The 19,223-nt window shown below is 40.5% G+C and overlaps 1 protein-coding gene across 1 annotated transcript; it reads right to left on the bottom strand.

Annotated features, from left to right (window-relative positions):
• Positions 1-1,229: 1,229 nt before the first annotated feature.
• On the bottom strand, positions 1,230-12,183 carry LOC128639717 (lysophosphatidic acid receptor 5-like). Its single transcript, XM_053691831.1, has 2 exons — positions 12,034-12,183; positions 1,230-2,513 (listed from the first exon to the last, which is right to left on the bottom strand). The coding sequence occupies exon 2, from the start codon at positions 2,499-2,501 to the stop codon at positions 1,332-1,334; it is 1,170 nt and encodes a 389-aa protein (XP_053547806.1). The 5' UTR covers positions 2,502-2,513; positions 12,034-12,183; the 3' UTR covers positions 1,230-1,331.
• Between the last annotated feature and the right edge of the window lie 7,040 nt (positions 12,184-19,223).

The following is a 19,223-nucleotide window of genomic DNA, read 5'->3' on the forward strand; positions in this document are numbered from 1 at the left end:
CTGCTCAGACTGACCAAACCCTGCCTATAGACTGACCAATCCCTGATCACAGACTGATCAAACCCTGCCCACAGATTAACCAAACCCTGCCTATAGACTGACCAAACCCTGCCCACAGACTAACCAAACCCTGATTTAGACTGACCAAACCCTGCCAGCAGACTAATCAAACCCTGCTCACAGACTGACCAACCCTGCCAACAGACTGACCAAACCCTGCCAGCAGACTAACCAAACCCTGTCCACAGACTGACCAAACTCTGCACACCAACTAACCAAACCCTGCCTACACACTGACCAAACCCTGCTCACAGACTGTCCAAACCGTGCCAACAGACTGACCAAACCCTGCTCATAGACAAAACCGTGCCTATAGACTCACCAAACCCTGCCCACAGACTGACTAAACCCTGCTCACAGAAACCCTGCTCATAGACAAAACCGTGCCTATAGACTCACCAAACCCTGCCCACAGACTGACTAAACCCTGCTCACAGACTGACCAAACCCTGCCCACAGACTGACCAAACCCTGCCTATAGACTGACCAAACCCTGCTCATAGACAAAACCGTGCCTATAGACTCACCAAACCCTGCCCACAGACTGACTAAACCCTGCTCACAGACTGACCAAACCCTGCCCACAGACTGACCAAACCCTGCCTATAGACTGACCAAACCCTGCTCATAGACAAAACCGTGCCTATAGACTAACCAAACCCTGCCCACAGACTGACCAAACCCTGCTCACAGACTGACCAAACCCTGCTCACAGACTGACCAAACCCTGCCCAAAGACACAATGGGGCCCATTTTTCAAGCTCCGTACGGAGCTTGTGGGCCCATGTTTCTGGCGAGTCTTCAGACTCGCCAGAAACACAAGTTATGAAGTAGCGGTCTAAAGAGCAGGCGGACAGGAATCGCCGGAAATCAACCCGATCAAGTGCGATCAGGTTGATTGACAGCTCCCTGCTGGCGGTCCATTGGCCGCGAGTCAGCAAGGGGCGGCGTTGCACCAGCAGCTCTTGTGAGCTGCTGGTGCAATGTTAAATGCTGAGAGCCTATTGCTCTCCGCATTCAGCGAGGTCTTGCGGACCTGATCCACACTGTCGGATCAGATCCGCAAGACCTTTAATAAATAGGCCCCAAAGTATGCCCAGAGACTACCCAAAATATCTTGTGGAGCTTCTGGGTTGATTATAACTGATCAAGACTTTTGTTGTGGTTATATTTAGTTTAATGAGTTTATTTTTTTAGAGCCATTTGTCTCCATTGATGGTGTCTAAAGTAGCCTATACTCTGGCTGCCAGTACCGAACCTGTCTCCAACTCTCATATACTGGATTCCTCAATTGTCCTTTGCAGCATCATGGATTTTCTGTCATTGTTACGTGCAGGATTTGCTTTGTTCACCTCATAAGACAAAAGAGTCCTTCTTGTTTCCTCCTTAACCTGGTGACTCCCATTCCTATGACCCTCTTGTGTGTTTCCTCCTTTGACCACAGAGGATATTTGTTGCTTTCCCTTGTTCATTGTGACATTGTTTAATCCCTGCTTGATCTCGGTATTTCTTGCTTTCCTGCTCAGCTTATGCAAAGTCTTTCGGAAGCCCTCTGTGCTAAAGTAATAAACCATTGGGTCCAGGGCACAGTTGGTACTCGCAAGCAGCATTGTAAAAGAAAGCATTTTCTTCACCACAGGCAGTGCCTCCCATGGGTCTGATACTAGCTCTGCTCTCAGAAGCCCATAAGCCATAAGGGTTGTGTTGTAGGGCACAAAGCAGAAAAGGAAAATACAAAGGTTCAGGCAGAGGAGATTTATTGTCCTGCGGTGTCGTTCCTGGCCTCCTTCTTGTGCACAGCACAACTCCCAAAAAACAGAGCATGAAGCATATAGCACCACTACAAGAGGCAGCAGGAACCCTAAAACCTCAGCCACCAAGAGAAGAGGGAAGACACGACCTTGCCAGCTAGTCAGCCCTTCAAAGCAACGTGGCACTTCATAGTCACCATTCCAGCAGTTTGATGAGCTATGAACAAGAGCAGCTGGCACTGATCCCATGACAATCAGCAACCAGACAGAAAAACACACCAGATAGGCCACTTTAGGACGGCGCAGGTGGCGGAAGCGCAGAGGGTACACAATTGCCAGGTATCGGTCCAGGTTAATGCACAGCAGGAACACACAGCTTCCATACATATTTATCTGAAAGATAGAACCTGAGAGCCGGCAAAGAAAGGGTCCAAAGGGCCAATGGTGCTGTGAATAGTAATAAATCCTAAATGGTAACGAGAGAGAGAACAGGAGGTCACTTATTGCCAAGTTGCAGAGGAATATTCCAACCACACTGAGTGGGCGAAGCCCATATAGGAAGATGAAAAGGGACACACCATTAAGCACAACCCCAAGTGGCAGCAGAAGACTATAGCCCACCAAGAGCAGAGTCTTTGTAGAAGGAGGAGAGTAAGTATCACAAACATCCAACTCTGATATATTTATCATGATTGTAGAGACCTAAAAAAAGGGGAAAAACAAAGAGAATTAAGGGTCTGCATAAAAAACTGGCATTAGCAGAGCAATCCGATTAATGTAATTAGTTGTAAAGAGAAAAAAAATACTACCATCTATACATAGACAGAGCAGTAATAATGCTAGCATCTATACAGACCAATGTTTGTATGCAGAGTAATAATGCTAGCATCCAAACAGACCAATGTGTGTATGCAGAGTAATAATGCTAGCATCTATACAGAACTATGTGTGTATGCAGAGTAATAATGCTAGCATCTATACAGACCAATGTGTGTATGCAGAGTAATAATGCTAACATCTATACAGACCTATGTTTGTATGCAGAGTAATAATGCTAGCATCCAAACAGACCAATGTGTGTATGCAGAGTAATAATGCTAGCATCTATACAGACCAATGTGTGTATGCAGAGTAATAATGCTAGCATCTATACAGAACTATGTGTGTATGCAGAGTAATAATGCTAGCATCTATACAGACCTATGTGTGTATGCAGAGTAATAATGCTAGCATCTATACAGACCTATGTGTGTATGCAGAGTAATAATGCTAGCATCTATACAGACCTATGTGTGTATGCAGAGTAATAATGCTAGCATCTATACAGACCAATGTGTGTATGCAGAGTAATAATGCTAGCATCTATACAGACCTATGTGTGTATGCAGAGTAATAATGCTAGCATCTATACAGACCTATGTGTGTATGCAGAGTAATAATGCTAGCATCTATACAGACCTATGTGTGTATGCAGAGTAATAATGCTAGCATCTATACAGACCAATGTGTGTATGCAGAGTAATAATGCTAACATCTATACAGACCTATGTTTGTATGCAGAGTAATAATGCTAGCATCCAAACAGACCAATGTGTGTATGCAGAGTAATAATGCTAGCATCCAAAGAGACCAATGTGTGTATGCAGAGTAATGATGCTAGCATCTATACAGAACTATGTGTGTATGCAGAGTAATAATGCTAGCATCTATACAGACCAATGTGTGTATGCAGAGTAATAATGCTAACATCTATACAGACCTATGTTTGTATGCAGAGTAATAATGCTAGCATCCAAACAGACCAATGTGTGTATGCAGAGTAATAATGCTAGCATCTATACAGACCAATGTGTGAATGCAGAGTAATAATGCTAGCATCTATACAGAACTATGTGTGTATGCAGAGTAATAATGCTAGCATCTATACAGACCTATGTGTGTATGCAGAGTAATAATGCTAGCATCTATACAGACCTATGTGTGTATGCAGAGTAATAATGCTAGCATCTATACAGACCTATGTGTGTATGCAGAGTAATAATGCTAGCATCTATACAGACCTATGTGTGTATGCAGAGTAATAATGCTAGCATCTATACAGACCTATGTGTGTATGCAGAGTAATAATGCTAGCATCTATACAGACCTATGTGTGTATGCAGAGTAATAATGCTAGCATCTATACAGACCTATGTGTGTATGCAGAGTAATAATGCTAGCATCTATACAGACCTATGTGTGTATGCAGACTAATAATGCTAGCATCTATACAGACCAATGTGTGTATGCAGAGTAATAATGCTAACATCTATACAGACCTATGTTTGTATGCAGAGTAATAATGCTAGCATCCAAACAGACCAATGTGTGTATGCAGAGTAATAATGCTAGCATCCAAAGAGACCAATGTGTGTATGCAGAGTAATAATGCTAGCATCTATACAGAACTATGTGTGTGTGCAGAGTAATAATGCTAGCATCTATACAGACCAATGTGTGTATGCAGAGTAATAATGCTAGCATCCAAACAGACCAATGTGTGTATGCAGAGTAATAATGCTAACATCTATACAGACCTATGTTTGTATGCAGAGTAATAATGCTAGCATCCAAACAGACCAATGTGTGTATGCAGAGTAATAATGCTAGCATCTATACAGACCAATGTGTGTATGCAAAGTAATAATGCTAGCATCTATACAGACCAATGTGTGTATGCAGAGTAATAATGCTAGCATCTATACAGACCAATGTGTGTATGCAGAGTAATAATGCTAGCATCTATACAGACCTATGTGTGTATGCAGAGTAATAATGCTAGCATCTATACAGACCAATGTGTGTATGCAGAGTAATAATGCTAGCATCCAAACAGACCAATGTGTGTATGCAGAGTAATAATGCTAACATCTATACAGACCTATGTTTGTATGCAGAGTAATAATGCTAGCATCCAAACAGACCAATGTGTGTATGCAGAGTAATAATGCTAGCATCTATACAGACCAATGTGTGTATGCAGAGTAATAATGCTAGCATCTATACAGACCAATGTGTGTATGCAGAGTAATAATGCTAGCATCTATACAGAACTATGTGTGTATGCAGAGTAATAATGCTAGCATCTATACAGACCAATGTGTGTATACAGAGTAATAATGCTAGCATCCAAACAGACCAATGTGTGTATGCAGAGTAATAATGCTAGCATCTATACAGACCTATGTGTGTATGCAGAGTAATAATGCTAGCATCCAAACAGACCTATGTGTGTATGCAGAGTAATAATGCTAGCATCTATACAGACCTATGTGTGTATGCAGAGTAATAATGCTAGCATCCAAACAGACCAATGTGTGTATGCAGAGTAATAATGCTAGCATCCAAACAGACTAATGTGTGTATGCAGAGTAATAATGCTAGCATCTATACAGACCTATGTGTGTATGCAGAGTAATAATGCTAGCATCTATACAGACCTATGTGTGTATGCAGAGTAATAATGCTAGTATCTATACAGACCTATGTGTGTATGCAGAGTAATAATGCTAGCATCTATACAGACCAATGTGTGTATGCAGAGTAATAATGCTAGCATCTATACAGACCTATGTGTGTATGCAGAGTAATAATGCTAGCATCCAAACAGACCAATGTGTGTATGCAGAGTAATAATGCTAGCATCTATACAGACCAATGTGTGTATGCAGAGTAATAATGCTAGCATCTATACAGACCAATGTGTGTATGCAGAGTAATAATACTAGCATCTATACAGACCTATGTGTATGCAGAGTAATAATGCTAGCATCTATACAGACCTATGTGGGTATGCAGAGTAATAATGCTAGCATCTATACAGACCGATGTGGGTATGAAGAGTAATAATGCTAGCATCTATACAGACCTATGTGTGTATGCAGAGTAATAATGCTAGTATCTATACAGACCTATGTGTGTATGCAGAGTAATAATGCTAGCATCCAAACAGACCAATGTGTGTATGCAGAGTAATAATGCTAACATCTATACAGACCTATGTTTGTATGCAGAGTAATAATGCTAGCATCCAAACAGACCAATGTGTGTATGCAGAGTAATAATGCTAGCATCTATACAGACCAATGTGTGTATGCAGAGTAATAATGCTAGCATCTATACAGACCAATGTGTGTATGCAGAGTAATAATGCTAGCATCTATACAGAACTATGTGTGTATGCAGAGTAATAATGCTAGCATCTATACAGACCAATGTGTGTATACAGAGTAATAATGCTAGCATCCAAACAGACCAATGTGTGTATGCAGAGTAATAATGCTAGCATCTATACAGACCTATGTGTGTATGCAGAGTAATAATGCTAGCATCTATACAGAACTATGTGTGTATGCAGAGTAATAATGCTAGCATCTATACAGACCTATGTGTGTATGCAGAGTAATAATGCTAGCATCCAAACAGACCAATGTGTGTATGCAGAGTAATAATGCTAGCATCCAAACAGACTAATGTGTGTATGCAGAGTAATAATGCTAGCATCTATACAGACCTATGTGTGTATGCAGAGTAATAATGCTAGCATCTATACAGACCTATGTGTGTATGCAGAGTAATAATGCTAGTATCTATACAGACCTATGTGTGTATGCAGAGTAATAATGCTAGCATCTATACAGACCAATGTGTGTATGCAGAGTAATAATGCTAGCATCTATACAGACCTATGTGTGTATGCAGAGTAATAATGCTAGCATCCAAACAGACCAATGTGTGTATGCAGAGTAATAATGCTAGCATCTATACAGACCAATGTGTGTATGCAGAGTAATAATGCTAGCATCTATACAGACCAATGTGTGTATGCAGAGTAATAATACTAGCATCTATACAGACCTATGTGTGTATGCAGAGTAATAATGCTAGCATCCAAACAGACCTATGTGTGTATGCAGAGTAATAATGCTAGCATCTATACAGACCTATGTGTGTATGCAGAGTAATAATGCTAGCATCCAAACAGACCAATGTGTGTATGCAGAGTAATAATGCTAGCATCCAAACAGACCAATGTGTGTATGCAGAGTAATAATGCTAGCATCTATACAGACCTATGTGTGTATGCAGAGTAATAATGCTAGCATCTATACAGACCTATGTGTGTATGCAGAGTAATAATGCTAGTATCTATACAGACCTATGTGTGTATGCAGAGTAATAATGCTAGCATCTATACAGACCAATGTGTGTATGCAGAGTAATAATGCTAGCATCTATACAGACCTATGTGTGTATGCAGAGTAATAATGCTAGCATCCAAACAGACCAATGTGTGTATGCAGAGTAATAATGCTAGCATCTATACAGACCAATGTGTGTATGCAGAGTAATAATGCTAGCATCTATACAGACCAATGTGTGTATGCAGAGTAATAATACTAGCATCTATACAGACCTATGTGTATGCAGAGTAATAATGCTAGCATCTATACAGACCTATGTGGGTATGCAGAGTAATAATGCTAGCATCTATACAGACCGATGTGGGTATGAAGAGTAATAATGCTAGCATCTATACAGACCTATGTGTGTATGCAGAGTAATAATGCTAGTATCTATACAGACCTATGTGTGTATGCAGAGTAATAATGCTAGTATCTATACAGACCTATGTGTGTATGCAGAGTAATAATGCTAGCATCCAAACAGACCAATGTGTGTATGCAGAGTAATAATGCTAACATCTATACAGACCTATGTTTGTATGCAGAGTAATAATGCTAGCATCCAAACAGACCAATGTGTGTATGCAGAGTAATAATGCTAGCATCTATACAGACCAATGTGTGTATGCAGAGTAATAATGCTAGCATCTATACAGACCAATGTGTGTATGCAGAGTAATAATGCTAGCATCTATACAGAACTATGTGTGTATGCAGAGTAATAATGCTAGCATCTATACAGACCAATGTGTGTATACAGAGTAATAATGCTAGCATCCAAACAGACCAATGTGTGTATGCAGAGTAATAATGCTAGCATCTATACAGACCTATGTGTGTATGCAGAGTAATAATGCTAGCATCCAAACAGACCTATGTGTGTATGCAGAGTAATAATGCTAGCATCTATACAGACCTATGTGTGTATGCAGAGTAATAATGCTAGCATCCAAACAGACCAATGTGTGTATGCAGAGTAATAATGCTAGCATCCAAACAGACTAATGTGTGTATGCAGAGTAATAATGCTAGCATCTATACAGACCTATGTGTGTATGCAGAGTAATAATGCTAGCATCTATACAGACCTATGTGTGTATGCAGAGTAATAATGCTAGCATCTATACAGACCTATGTGTGTATGCAGAGTAATAATGCTAGCATCTATACAGACCAATGTGTGTATGCAGAGTAATAATGCTAGCATCTATACAGACCTATGTGTGTATGCAGAGTAATAATGCTAGCATCCAAACAGACCAATGTGTGTATGCAGAGTAATAATGCTAGCATCTATACAGACCAATGTGTGTATGCAGAGTAATAATGCTAGCATCTATACAGACCAATGTGTGTATGCAGAGTAATAATACTAGCATCTATACAGACCTATGTGTGTATGCAGAGTAATAATGCTAGCATCCAAACAGACCTATGTGTGTATGCAGAGTAATAATGCTAGCATCTATACAGACCTATGTGTGTATGCAGAGTAATAATGCTAGCATCCAAACAGACCAATGTGTGTATGCAGAGTAATAATGCTAGCATCCAAACAGACTAATGTGTGTATGCAGAGTAATAATGCTAGCATCTATACAGACCTATGTGTGTATGCAGAGTAATAATGCTAGCATCTATACAGACCTATGTGTGTATGCAGAGTAATAATGCTAGCATCTATACAGACCTATGTGTGTATGCAGAGTAATAATGCTAGCATCTATACAGACCAATGTGTGTATGCAGAGTAATAATGCTAGCATCTATACAGACCTATGTGTGTATGCAGAGTAATAATGCTAGCATCCAAACAGACCAATGTGTGTATGCAGAGTAATAATGCTAGCATCTATACAGACCTATGTGTGTATGCAGAGTAATAATGCTAGCATCTATACAGACCAATGTGTGTATGCAGAGTAATAATACTAGCATCTATACAGACCTATGTGTATGCAGAGTAATAATGCTAGCATCTATACAGACCTATGTGGGTATGCAGAGTAATAATGCTAGCATCTATACAGACCGATGTGGGTATGAAGAGTAATAATGCTAGCATCTATACAGACCTATGTGTGTATGCAGAGTAATAATGCTAGTATCTATACAGACCTATGTGTGTATGCAGAGTAATAATGCTAGCATCCAAACAGACCAATGTGTGTATGCAGAGTAATAATGCTAACATCTATACAGACCTATGTTTGTATGCAGAGTAATAATGCTAGCATCCAAACAGACCAATGTGTGTATGCAGAGTAATAATGCTAGCATCTATACAGACCAATGTGTGTATGCAGAGTAATAATGCTAGCATCTATACAGACCAATGTGTGTATGCAGAGTAATAATGCTAGCATCTATACAGAACTATGTGTGTATGCAGAGTAATAATGCTAGCATCTATACAGACCAATGTGTGTATACAGAGTAATAATGCTAGCATCCAAACAGACCAATGTGTGTATGCAGAGTAATAATGCTAGCATCTATACAGACCTATGTGTGTATGCAGAGTAATAATGCTAGCATCCAAACAGACCTATGTGTGTATGCAGAGTAATAATGCTAGCATCTATACAGACCTATGTGTGTATGCAGAGTAATAATGCTAGCATCCAAACAGACCAATGTGTGTATGCAGAGTAATAATGCTAGCATCCAAACAGACTAATGTGTGTATGCAGAGTAATAATGCTAGCATCTATACAGACCTATGTGTGTATGCAGAGTAATAATGCTAGCATCTATACAGACCTATGTGTGTATGCAGAGTAATAATGCTAGTATCTATACAGACCTATGTGTGTATGCAGAGTAATAATGCTAGCATCTATACAGACCAATGTGTGTATGCAGAGTAATAATGCTAGCATCTATACAGACCTATGTGTGTATGCAGAGTAATAATGCTAGCATCCAAACAGACCAATGTGTGTATGCAGAGTAATAATGCTAGCATCTATACAGACCAATGTGTGTATGCAGAGTAATAATGCTAGCATCTATACAGACCAATGTGTGTATGCAGAGTAATAATACTAGCATCTATACAGACCTATGTGTATGCAGAGTAATAATGCTAGCATCTATACAGACCTATGTGGGTATGCAGAGTAATAATGCTAGCATCTATACAGACTGATGTGGGTATGAAGAGTAATAATGCTAGCATCTATACAGACCTATGTGTGTATGCAGAGTAATAATGCTAAGATCTATACAGACCTATGTGGGTATGCAGAGTAATAATGCTAGCATCTATACAGACCAATGTGTGTATGCAGAGTAATAATGCTAAGATCTATACAGACCTATGTGTGTATGCTGAGTAATAATGCTAAGATCTATACAGACCAATGTGTGTATGCAGAGTAATAATGCTAACATCTACACAGACCAATTTGTGTATGCAGAGTAATAATGCTAGAATCTATACAGACCTATGTGTGTATGCAGAGTAATAATGCTAGCATCTATACAGACCTATGTGCTTAAGCAGAGTAATAATAACAGCATCTATACAGACCAATGTGTGCATGCAGAGTAATAATGCTAGCATCCAAACAGACCAATGTCTGTATGCTGAGTAATAATGCTAGCATCTATACAGACCAATGTGCTTAAGCAGAGAAATAATAATAGCATCTATACAGACCAATGTGTGCATGCAGAGTAATAATGCTAGCATCTATACAGACCAATGTGTTTAAGCAGAGTAATAATAATAGCATCTATACGGACCAATGTGTGCATGCAGAGTAATAATGCTAGCATCTATACAGACCAATGTGTGTAAGCAAAGTAATAATGCTAGCATCTATACAGACCTATTTGTGTATGCAGAGTAATAATGCTAGCATCTATACAGACCAATGTGTTTAAGCAGAGTAATAATAATAGCATCTATACAGACCAATGTGTGTAAGCAACGTAATAATGCTAGCATCTATACAGACCTATTTGTGTATGCAGAGTAATAATGCTAGCATCTATACAGACCAATGTGTTTAAGCAGAGTAATAATAATAGCATCTATACAGACCAATGTGTGTAAGCAAAGTAATAATGCTAGCATCTATACAGACCAATGTGTTTAAGCAGAGTAATAATGCTAGCATCTATACAAACCAATGTGTTTAAGCAGAGTAATAATGCTAGCATCTATACAAACCAATGTGTTTAAGCAGAGTAATAATGCTAGCATCTATACAGACCAATGTGTGTAAGCAACGTAATAATGCTAGCATCTATACAGACCTATTTGTGTATGCAGAGTAATAATGCTAGCATCTATACAGACCTATTTGTGTATGCAGAGTAATAATGCTAGCATCTATACAGACCAATGTGTTTAAGCAGAGTAATAATGCTAGCATCTATACAGACCTATTTGTGTATGCAGAGTAATAATGCTAGCATCTATACAGACCAATGTGTGTATGCAGAGTAATAATGCTAGCATCTATACAGACCTATTTGTGTATGCAGAGTAATAATGCTAGCATCTATACAGACCTATGTGGGTATGCAGAGTAATAATGCTAGCATCTATACAGACCTATGTGTGTAAGCAAAGTAATAATGCTAGCATCTATACAGACCTATGTGTGTAAGCAAAGTAATAATGCTAGCATCTATACAGACCTATGTGTGTAAGCAAAGTAATAATGCTAGCATCTATACAGACCTATGTGTGTAAGCAAAGTAATAATGCTAGCATCTATACAGACCTATTTGTGTATGCAGAGTAATAATGCTAGCATCTATACAGACCTATTTGTGTATGCAGAGTAATAATGCTAGCATCTATACAGACCTATGTGTGTATGCAGAGTAATAATGCTAGCATCTATACAGACCAATGTGTGTAAGCAACGTAATAATGCTAGCATCTATACAGACCTATTTGTGTATGCAGAGTAATAATGCTAGCATCTATACAGACCTATGTGTTTAAGCAGAGTAATAATAATAGCATCTATACAGACCTATGACTACAGAGATGGTGTCTGTAGAGAGAGCAGACTGTCACAAGCAGATGGTGTCTGTAGAGGAAACAGACTGTCACAAGCAGATGGTGTCTGTAGAGAGCAGACTGTCACATGCAGATGGTGTCTGTAGAGAGAGCAGACTGTCACAAGCAGATGGTGTCTGTAGAGAGAGCAGACTGTCACATGCAGATGGTGTCTGTAGAGAGTAGAATGTCACATGCAGATGGTGTCTGTAGAGAGAGCAGACTGTCACATGCAGATGGTGTCTGTAGAGAGTAGAATGTCACATGCAGATGGTGTCTGTAGAGAGAGCAGACTGTCACATGCAGATGGTGTCTGTAGAGAGCAGGCTGTGACATGCAGATGGTGTCTGTAGGGAGCAGACTGTCACATGCAGATGGTGTCTGTAGAGAGCAGACTGTCACATGCAGATGGTGTCTGTAGAGAGCAGGCTGTCACATGCAGATGGTGTCTGTAGAGAGTAGACTGTCACATGCAGATGGTGTCTGTAGAGAGCAGACTGTCACATGCAGATGGTGTCTGTAGAGAGCAGGCTGTCACATGCAGAAGGTGTCTGTAGAGAGCAGGCTGTCACATGCAGATGGTGTCTGTAAAGAAAGCAGACTGTCACATGCAGATGGTGTCTGTAGAGAGAGCAGACTGTCACATGCAGATGGCATCTATACAGACCTATGTGTGTATGCAGAGTAATAATGCTAGTATCTATACAGACCTATGTGTGTATGCAGAGTAATAATGCTAGCATCTATACAGACCTATGTGTGTATGCAGAGTAATAATGCTAGCATCTATACAGACCTATGTGTGTATGCAGAGTAATAATGCTAGTATCTATACAGACCTATGTGTGTATGCAGAGTAATAATGCTAGCATCTATACAGACCAATGTGTGTATGCAGAGTAATAATGCTAGCATCTATACAGACCTATGTGTGTATGCAGAGTAATAATGCTAGCATCCAAACAGACCAATGTGTGTATGCAGAATAATAATGCTAACATCTATACAGACCTATGTTTTTATGCAGAGTAATAATGCTAGCATCCAAACAGACCAATGTGTGTATGCAGAGTAATAATGCTAGCATCTATACAGACCAATGTGTGTATGCAGAGTAATAATGCTAGCATCTATACAGACCAATGTGTGTATGCAGAGTAATAATGCTAGCATCTATACAGAACTATGTGTGTATGCAGAGTAATAATGCTAGCATCTATACAGACCAATGTGTGTGTACAGAGTAATAATGCTAGCATCCAAACAGACCAATGTGTGTATGCAGAGTAATAATGCTAGCATCTATACAGACCTATGTGTGTATGCAGAGTAATAATGCTAGCATCCAAACAGACCTATGTGTGTATGCAGAGTAATAATGCTAGCATCTATACAGACCTATGTATGTATGCAGAGTAATAATGCTAGCATCCAAACAGACCAATGTGTGTATGCAGAGTAATAATGCTAGCATCCAAACAGACTAATGTGTGTATGCAGAGTAATAATGCTAGCATCTATACAGACCTATGTGTGTATGCAGAGTAATAATGCTAGCATCTATACAGACCTATGTGTGTATGCAGAGTAATAATGCTAGTATCTATACAGACCTATGTGTGTATGCAGAGTAATAATGCTAGCATCTATACAGACCAATGTGTGTATGCAGAGTAATAATGCTAGCATCTATACAGACCTATGTGTGTATGCAGAGTAATAATGCTAGCATCCAAACAGACCAATGTGTGTATGCAGAGTAATAATGCTAGCATCTATACAGACCAATGTGTGTATGCAGAGTAATAATGCTAGCATCTATACAGACCAATGTGTGTATGCAGAGTAATAATACTAGCATCTATACAGACCTATGTGTATGCAGAGTAATAATGCTAGCATCTATACAGACCTATGTGGGTATGCAGAGTAATAATGCTAGCATCTATACAGACCGATGTGGGTATGAAGAGTAATAATGCTAGCATCCAAACAGACCAATGTGTGTATGCAGAGTAATAATGCTAGCATCTATACAGACCAATGTGTGTATGCAGAGTAATAATGCTAGCATCTATACAGACCAATGTGTGTGCAGAGTAATAATGCTAGCATCTATACAGACCAATGTGTGTATGCAGAGTAATAATACTAGCATCTATACAGACCTATGTGTATGCAGAGTAATAATGCTAGCATCTATACAGACCAATGTGTATGCAGAGTAATAATGCTAGCATCTATACAGACCAATGTGTGTATGCAGAGTAATAATACTAGCATCTATACAGACCTATGTGTATGCAGAGTAATAATGCTAGCATCTATACAGACCTATGTGTGTATGCAGAGTAATAATGCTAAGATCTATACAGACCTATGTGGGTATGCAGAGTAATAATGCTAGCATCTATACAGACCAATGTGTGTATGCAGAGTAATAATGCTAAGATCTATACAGACCTATGTGTGTATGCTGAGTAATAATGCTAAGATCTATACAGACCAATGTGTGTATGCAGAGTAATAATGCTAACATCTACACAGACCAATGTGTGTATGCAGAGTAATAATGCTAGAATCTATACAGACCTATGTGTGTATGCAGAGTAATAATGCTAGCATCTATACAGACCTATGTGCTTAAGCAGAGTAATAATAATAGCATCTATACAGACCAATGTGTGCATGCAGAGTAATAATGCTAGCATCCAAACAGACCAATGTCTGTATGCTGAGTAATAATGCTAGCATCTATACAGACCAATGTGCTTAAGCAGAGAAATAATAATAGCATCTATACAGACCAATGTGTGCATGCAGAGTAATAATGCTAGCATCTATACAGACCAATGTGTTTAAGCAGAGTAATAATAATAGCATCTATACAGACCAATGTGTGCATGCAGAGTAATAATGCTAGCATCTATACAGACCAATGTGTGTAAGCAAAGTAATAATGCTAGCATCTATACAGACCTATTTGTGTATGCAGAGTAATAATGCTAGCATCTATACAGACCAATGTGTTCAAGCAGAGTAATAATAATAGCATCTATACAGACCAATGTGTGTAAGCAACGTAATAATGCTAGCATCTATACAGACCTATTTGTGTATGCAGAGTAATAATGCTAGCATCTATACAGACCAATGTGTTTAAGCAGAGTAATAATGCTAGCATCTATACAGACCTATTTGTGTATGCAGAGTAATAATGCTAGCATCTATACAGACCAATGTGTGTATGCAGAGTAATAATGCTAGCATCTATACAGACCTATTTGTGTATGCAGAGTAATAATGCTAGCATCTATACAGACCTATGTGGGTATGAAGAGTAATAATGCTAGCATCTATACAGACCTATGTGTGTAAGCAAAGTAATAATGCTAGCATCTATACAGACCTATGTGTGTAAGCAAAGTAATAATGCTAGCATCTATACAGACCTATTTGTGTATGCAGAGTAATAATGCTAGCATCTATACAGACCTATTTGTGTATGCAGAGTAATAATGCTAGCATCTATACAGACCTATTTGTTTATGCAGAGTAATAATGCTAGCATCTATACAGACCAATGTGTGTAAGCAACGTAATAATGCTAGCATCTATACAGACCTATTTGTGTATGCAGAGTAATAATACTAGCATCTATACAGACCTATTTGTGTATGCAAAGTAATAATGCTAGCATCTATACAGACCAATGTGTGTAAGCAACGTAATAATGCTAGCATCTATACAGACCTATTTGTGTATGCAGAGTAATAATGCTAGCATCTATACAGACCTATTTGTGTATGCAGAGTAATAATGCTAGCATCTATACAGACCTATGTGTGTAAGCAACGTAATAATGCTAGCATCTATACAGACCTATGTGTGTATGCAGAGTAATAATGCTAGCATCTATACAGACCTATGTGTGTATGCAGAGTAATAATGCTAGCATCTATACGGACCTATGTGTTTAAGCAGAGTAATAATAATAGCATCTATACAGACCTATTTGTGTATGCAGAGTAATAATGCTAGCATCTATGCAGACCTATTTGTGTATGCAGAGTAATAATGCTAGCATCTATACAGACCTATGTGTGTATGCAGAGTAATAATGCTAGCATCTATACAGACCTATTTGTGTATGCAGAGTAATAATGCTAGCATCTATACAGACCTATTTGTGTATGCAGATTAATAATGCTAGCATCTATACAGACCTATTTGTGTATGCAGAGTAATAATGCTAGCATCTATACAGACCTATGTGTTTAAGCAGAGTAATAATAATAGCATCTATACAGACCTATGTGTTTAAGCAGAGTAATAATAATAGCATCTATACAGACCTATGACTACAGAGATGGTGTCTGTAGAGAGAGCAGACTGTCACAAGCAGATGGTGTCTGTAGAGGAAACAGACTGTCACATGCAGATGGTGTCTGTAGAGGAAACAGACTGTCACATGCAGATGGTGTCTGTAGAGAGAGCAGACTGTCACAAGCAGATGGTGTCTGTAGAGGAAACAGACTGTCACAAGCAGATGGTGTCTGTAGAGAGCAGACTGTCACATGCAGATGGTGTCTGTAGAGAGAGCAGACTGTCACAAGCAGATGGTGTCTGTAGAGAGCAGACTGTCACATGCAGATGGTGTCTGTAGAGAGAGCAGACTGTCACAAGCAGATGGTGTCTGTAGAGAGAGCAGACTGTCACATGCAGATGGTGTCTGTAGAGAGTAGAATGTCACATGCAGATGGTGTCTGTAGAGAGAGCAGACTGTCACATGCAGATGGTGTCTGTAGAGAGTAGAATGTCACATGCAGATGGTGTCTGTAGAGAGAGCAGACTGTCACATGCAGATGGTGTCTGTAGAGAGCAGACTGTCACATGCAGAAGGTGTCTGTAGAGAGCAGGCTGTCACATGCAGATGGTGTCTGTAGAGAGAGCAGACTGTCACATGCAGATGGTGTCTGTAGAGAGCAGGCTGTCACATGCAGATGGTGTCTGTAGAGAGCAGACTGTCACATGCAGATGGTGTCTGTAGAGGAAACAGACTGTCACAAGCAGATGGTGTCTGTAGAGAGAGCAGACTGTCACATGCAGATGGTGTCTGTAGAGAGAGCAGACTGTCACATGCAGATGGTGTCTGTAGAGAGAGCAGACTGTCACATGCAGATGGTGTCTGTAGAGAGAGCAGACTGTCACATGCAGATGGTGTCTGTAGAGAGTAGACTGTCACATGCAGATGGTGTCTGTAGAGAGCAGGCTGTCACATGCAGATGCTGTCTGTAAAGAGCAGGCTGTCACATGCAGATGGTGTCTGTAGAGAGCAGGCTGTCACATGCAGATGGTGTCTTTAGAGGGAGCAGGCTGTCACATGCAGATGGTGTCTGTAGAGAGCAGACTGTCACATGCAGATGGTGTCTGTAGAGAGCAGGCTGTCACATGCAGATGGTGTCTGTAGAGAGCAGACTGTCACATGCAGATGGTGTCTGTAGAGAGCAGGCTGTCACATGCAGATGGTGTCTGTAGAGAGCAGACTGTCACATGCAGATGTTGTCTGTAGAGAGGAGACTGTCACATGCAGATGGTGTCTGTAGAGAGCAGGCTGTCACACGCAGATGGTGTCTGTAGAGAGTAGACTGTCACATGCAGATGGTGTCTGTAGAGAGTAGACTGTCACATGCAGATGGTGTCTGTAGAGAGCAGACTGTCACATGCAGATGGTGTCTGTAGAGAGCAGACTGTCACATGCAGATGTTGTCTGTAGAGAGCAGGCTGTCACATGCAGATGTGTCTGTAGAGAGCAGGCTGTCACCACGCAAGATGGTGTCTGTAGAGAGAGCAGGCTGTCACATGCAGATGGTGTCTATAGAGAGCAGGCTGTCACATCAATGGTGTCTGTAGAGAGCAGGACAGTTACATGCAGATGGTGTCTGTAGAGAGCAGCGCTGTCACATGCAGATGGTGTCTGTAGAGAGCAGGCTGGTCACATGCAGATGGTGTCTGGTAGAGGGGAGCAGGCTGTCACATGCAGAGGTGTCTGTAGAGAGCAGGCTGTCACATGCAGATGGTGTCTGTAGAGGAGCAGGCTGTCACATGCAGATGTGTCTGTAGAGAGCAGGCTGTCACATGCAGATGGTGTCTGTAGAGAGCAGACTGTCACATGCAGATGGTGTCTGTAGAGAGCAGGCTGTGACATGCAGATGGTGTCTGTAGAGAGCAGGCTGTGACATGCAGATGGTGTCTGTAGAGAGCAGGCTGTCACATGCAGATGGTGTCTGTAGAGAGCAGGCTGTCACATGCAGACTGGTGTCTGTAGAGAGAGCAGGCTGTCACATGCAGATGGTGTCTGTAGAGAGCAGGCTGTCACATGCAGATGGTGTCTGTAGAGAGCAGGCTGTCACATGCAGATGGTGTCTGTAGAGAGCAGGCTGTCACATGCAGATGGTGTCTGTAGAGAGCAGACTGTCACATGCAGATGGTGTCTGTAGAGAGAGCAGGCTGTCACATACAGATGGTGTCTGTAGAGAGCAGGCTGTCACATGCAGATGGTGTCTGTAGAGAGCAGGCTGTCACATGCAGATGGTGTCTGTAGAGAGCAGGCTGTCACATGCAGATGGTGTCTGTAGAGAGCAGGCTGTCACATGCAGATGGTGTCTGTAGAGAGCAGACTGTCACATACAGATGGTGTCTGTAGAGAGCAGGCTGTCACATGCAGATGGTGTCTGTAGAGAGCAGGCTGTCACATGCAGATGGTGTCTGTAGAGAGCAGGCTGTCACATGCAGATGGTGTCTGTAGAGAGCAGGCTGTCACATGCAGATGGTGTCTGTAGAGAGCAGACTGTCACATGCAGTCAGGTGGTGTCTGTAGAGAGCAGACTGTTACATGCAGATGGTGTCTGTAGAGAGCAGGCTGTCACATGCAGATGGTGTCTGTAGAGAGCAGGCTGTCACATGCAGATGGTGTCTGTAGAGAGCAGGCTGTCACATGCAGATGGGTGTATATGTACTGTATGTTGTAGAGGTCACACCTTTCTTGGAAAAATAATAAGCATAATGTTTTATAAATAATTTCAGGATAACTCACAAACTAAAGGTACTAGGAATGATTTAAAATGAATTTAAGTCACTGTAAGGAGCAGACTGTCACATACA

The sequence above is a fragment of the Bombina bombina genome, chromosome 9 (assembly GCF_027579735.1).
Source record: "Bombina bombina isolate aBomBom1 chromosome 9, aBomBom1.pri, whole genome shotgun sequence".
NCBI lineage: Eukaryota > Metazoa > Chordata > Amphibia > Anura > Bombinatoridae > Bombina > Bombina bombina.

Excerpts from the sequence above, each read along its gene's own strand:
- LOC128639717 (XM_053691831.1), bottom strand. The coding sequence starts at position 2,501 with ATGATAAATATATCAGAGTTGGATGTTTGTGATACTTACTCTCCTCCT.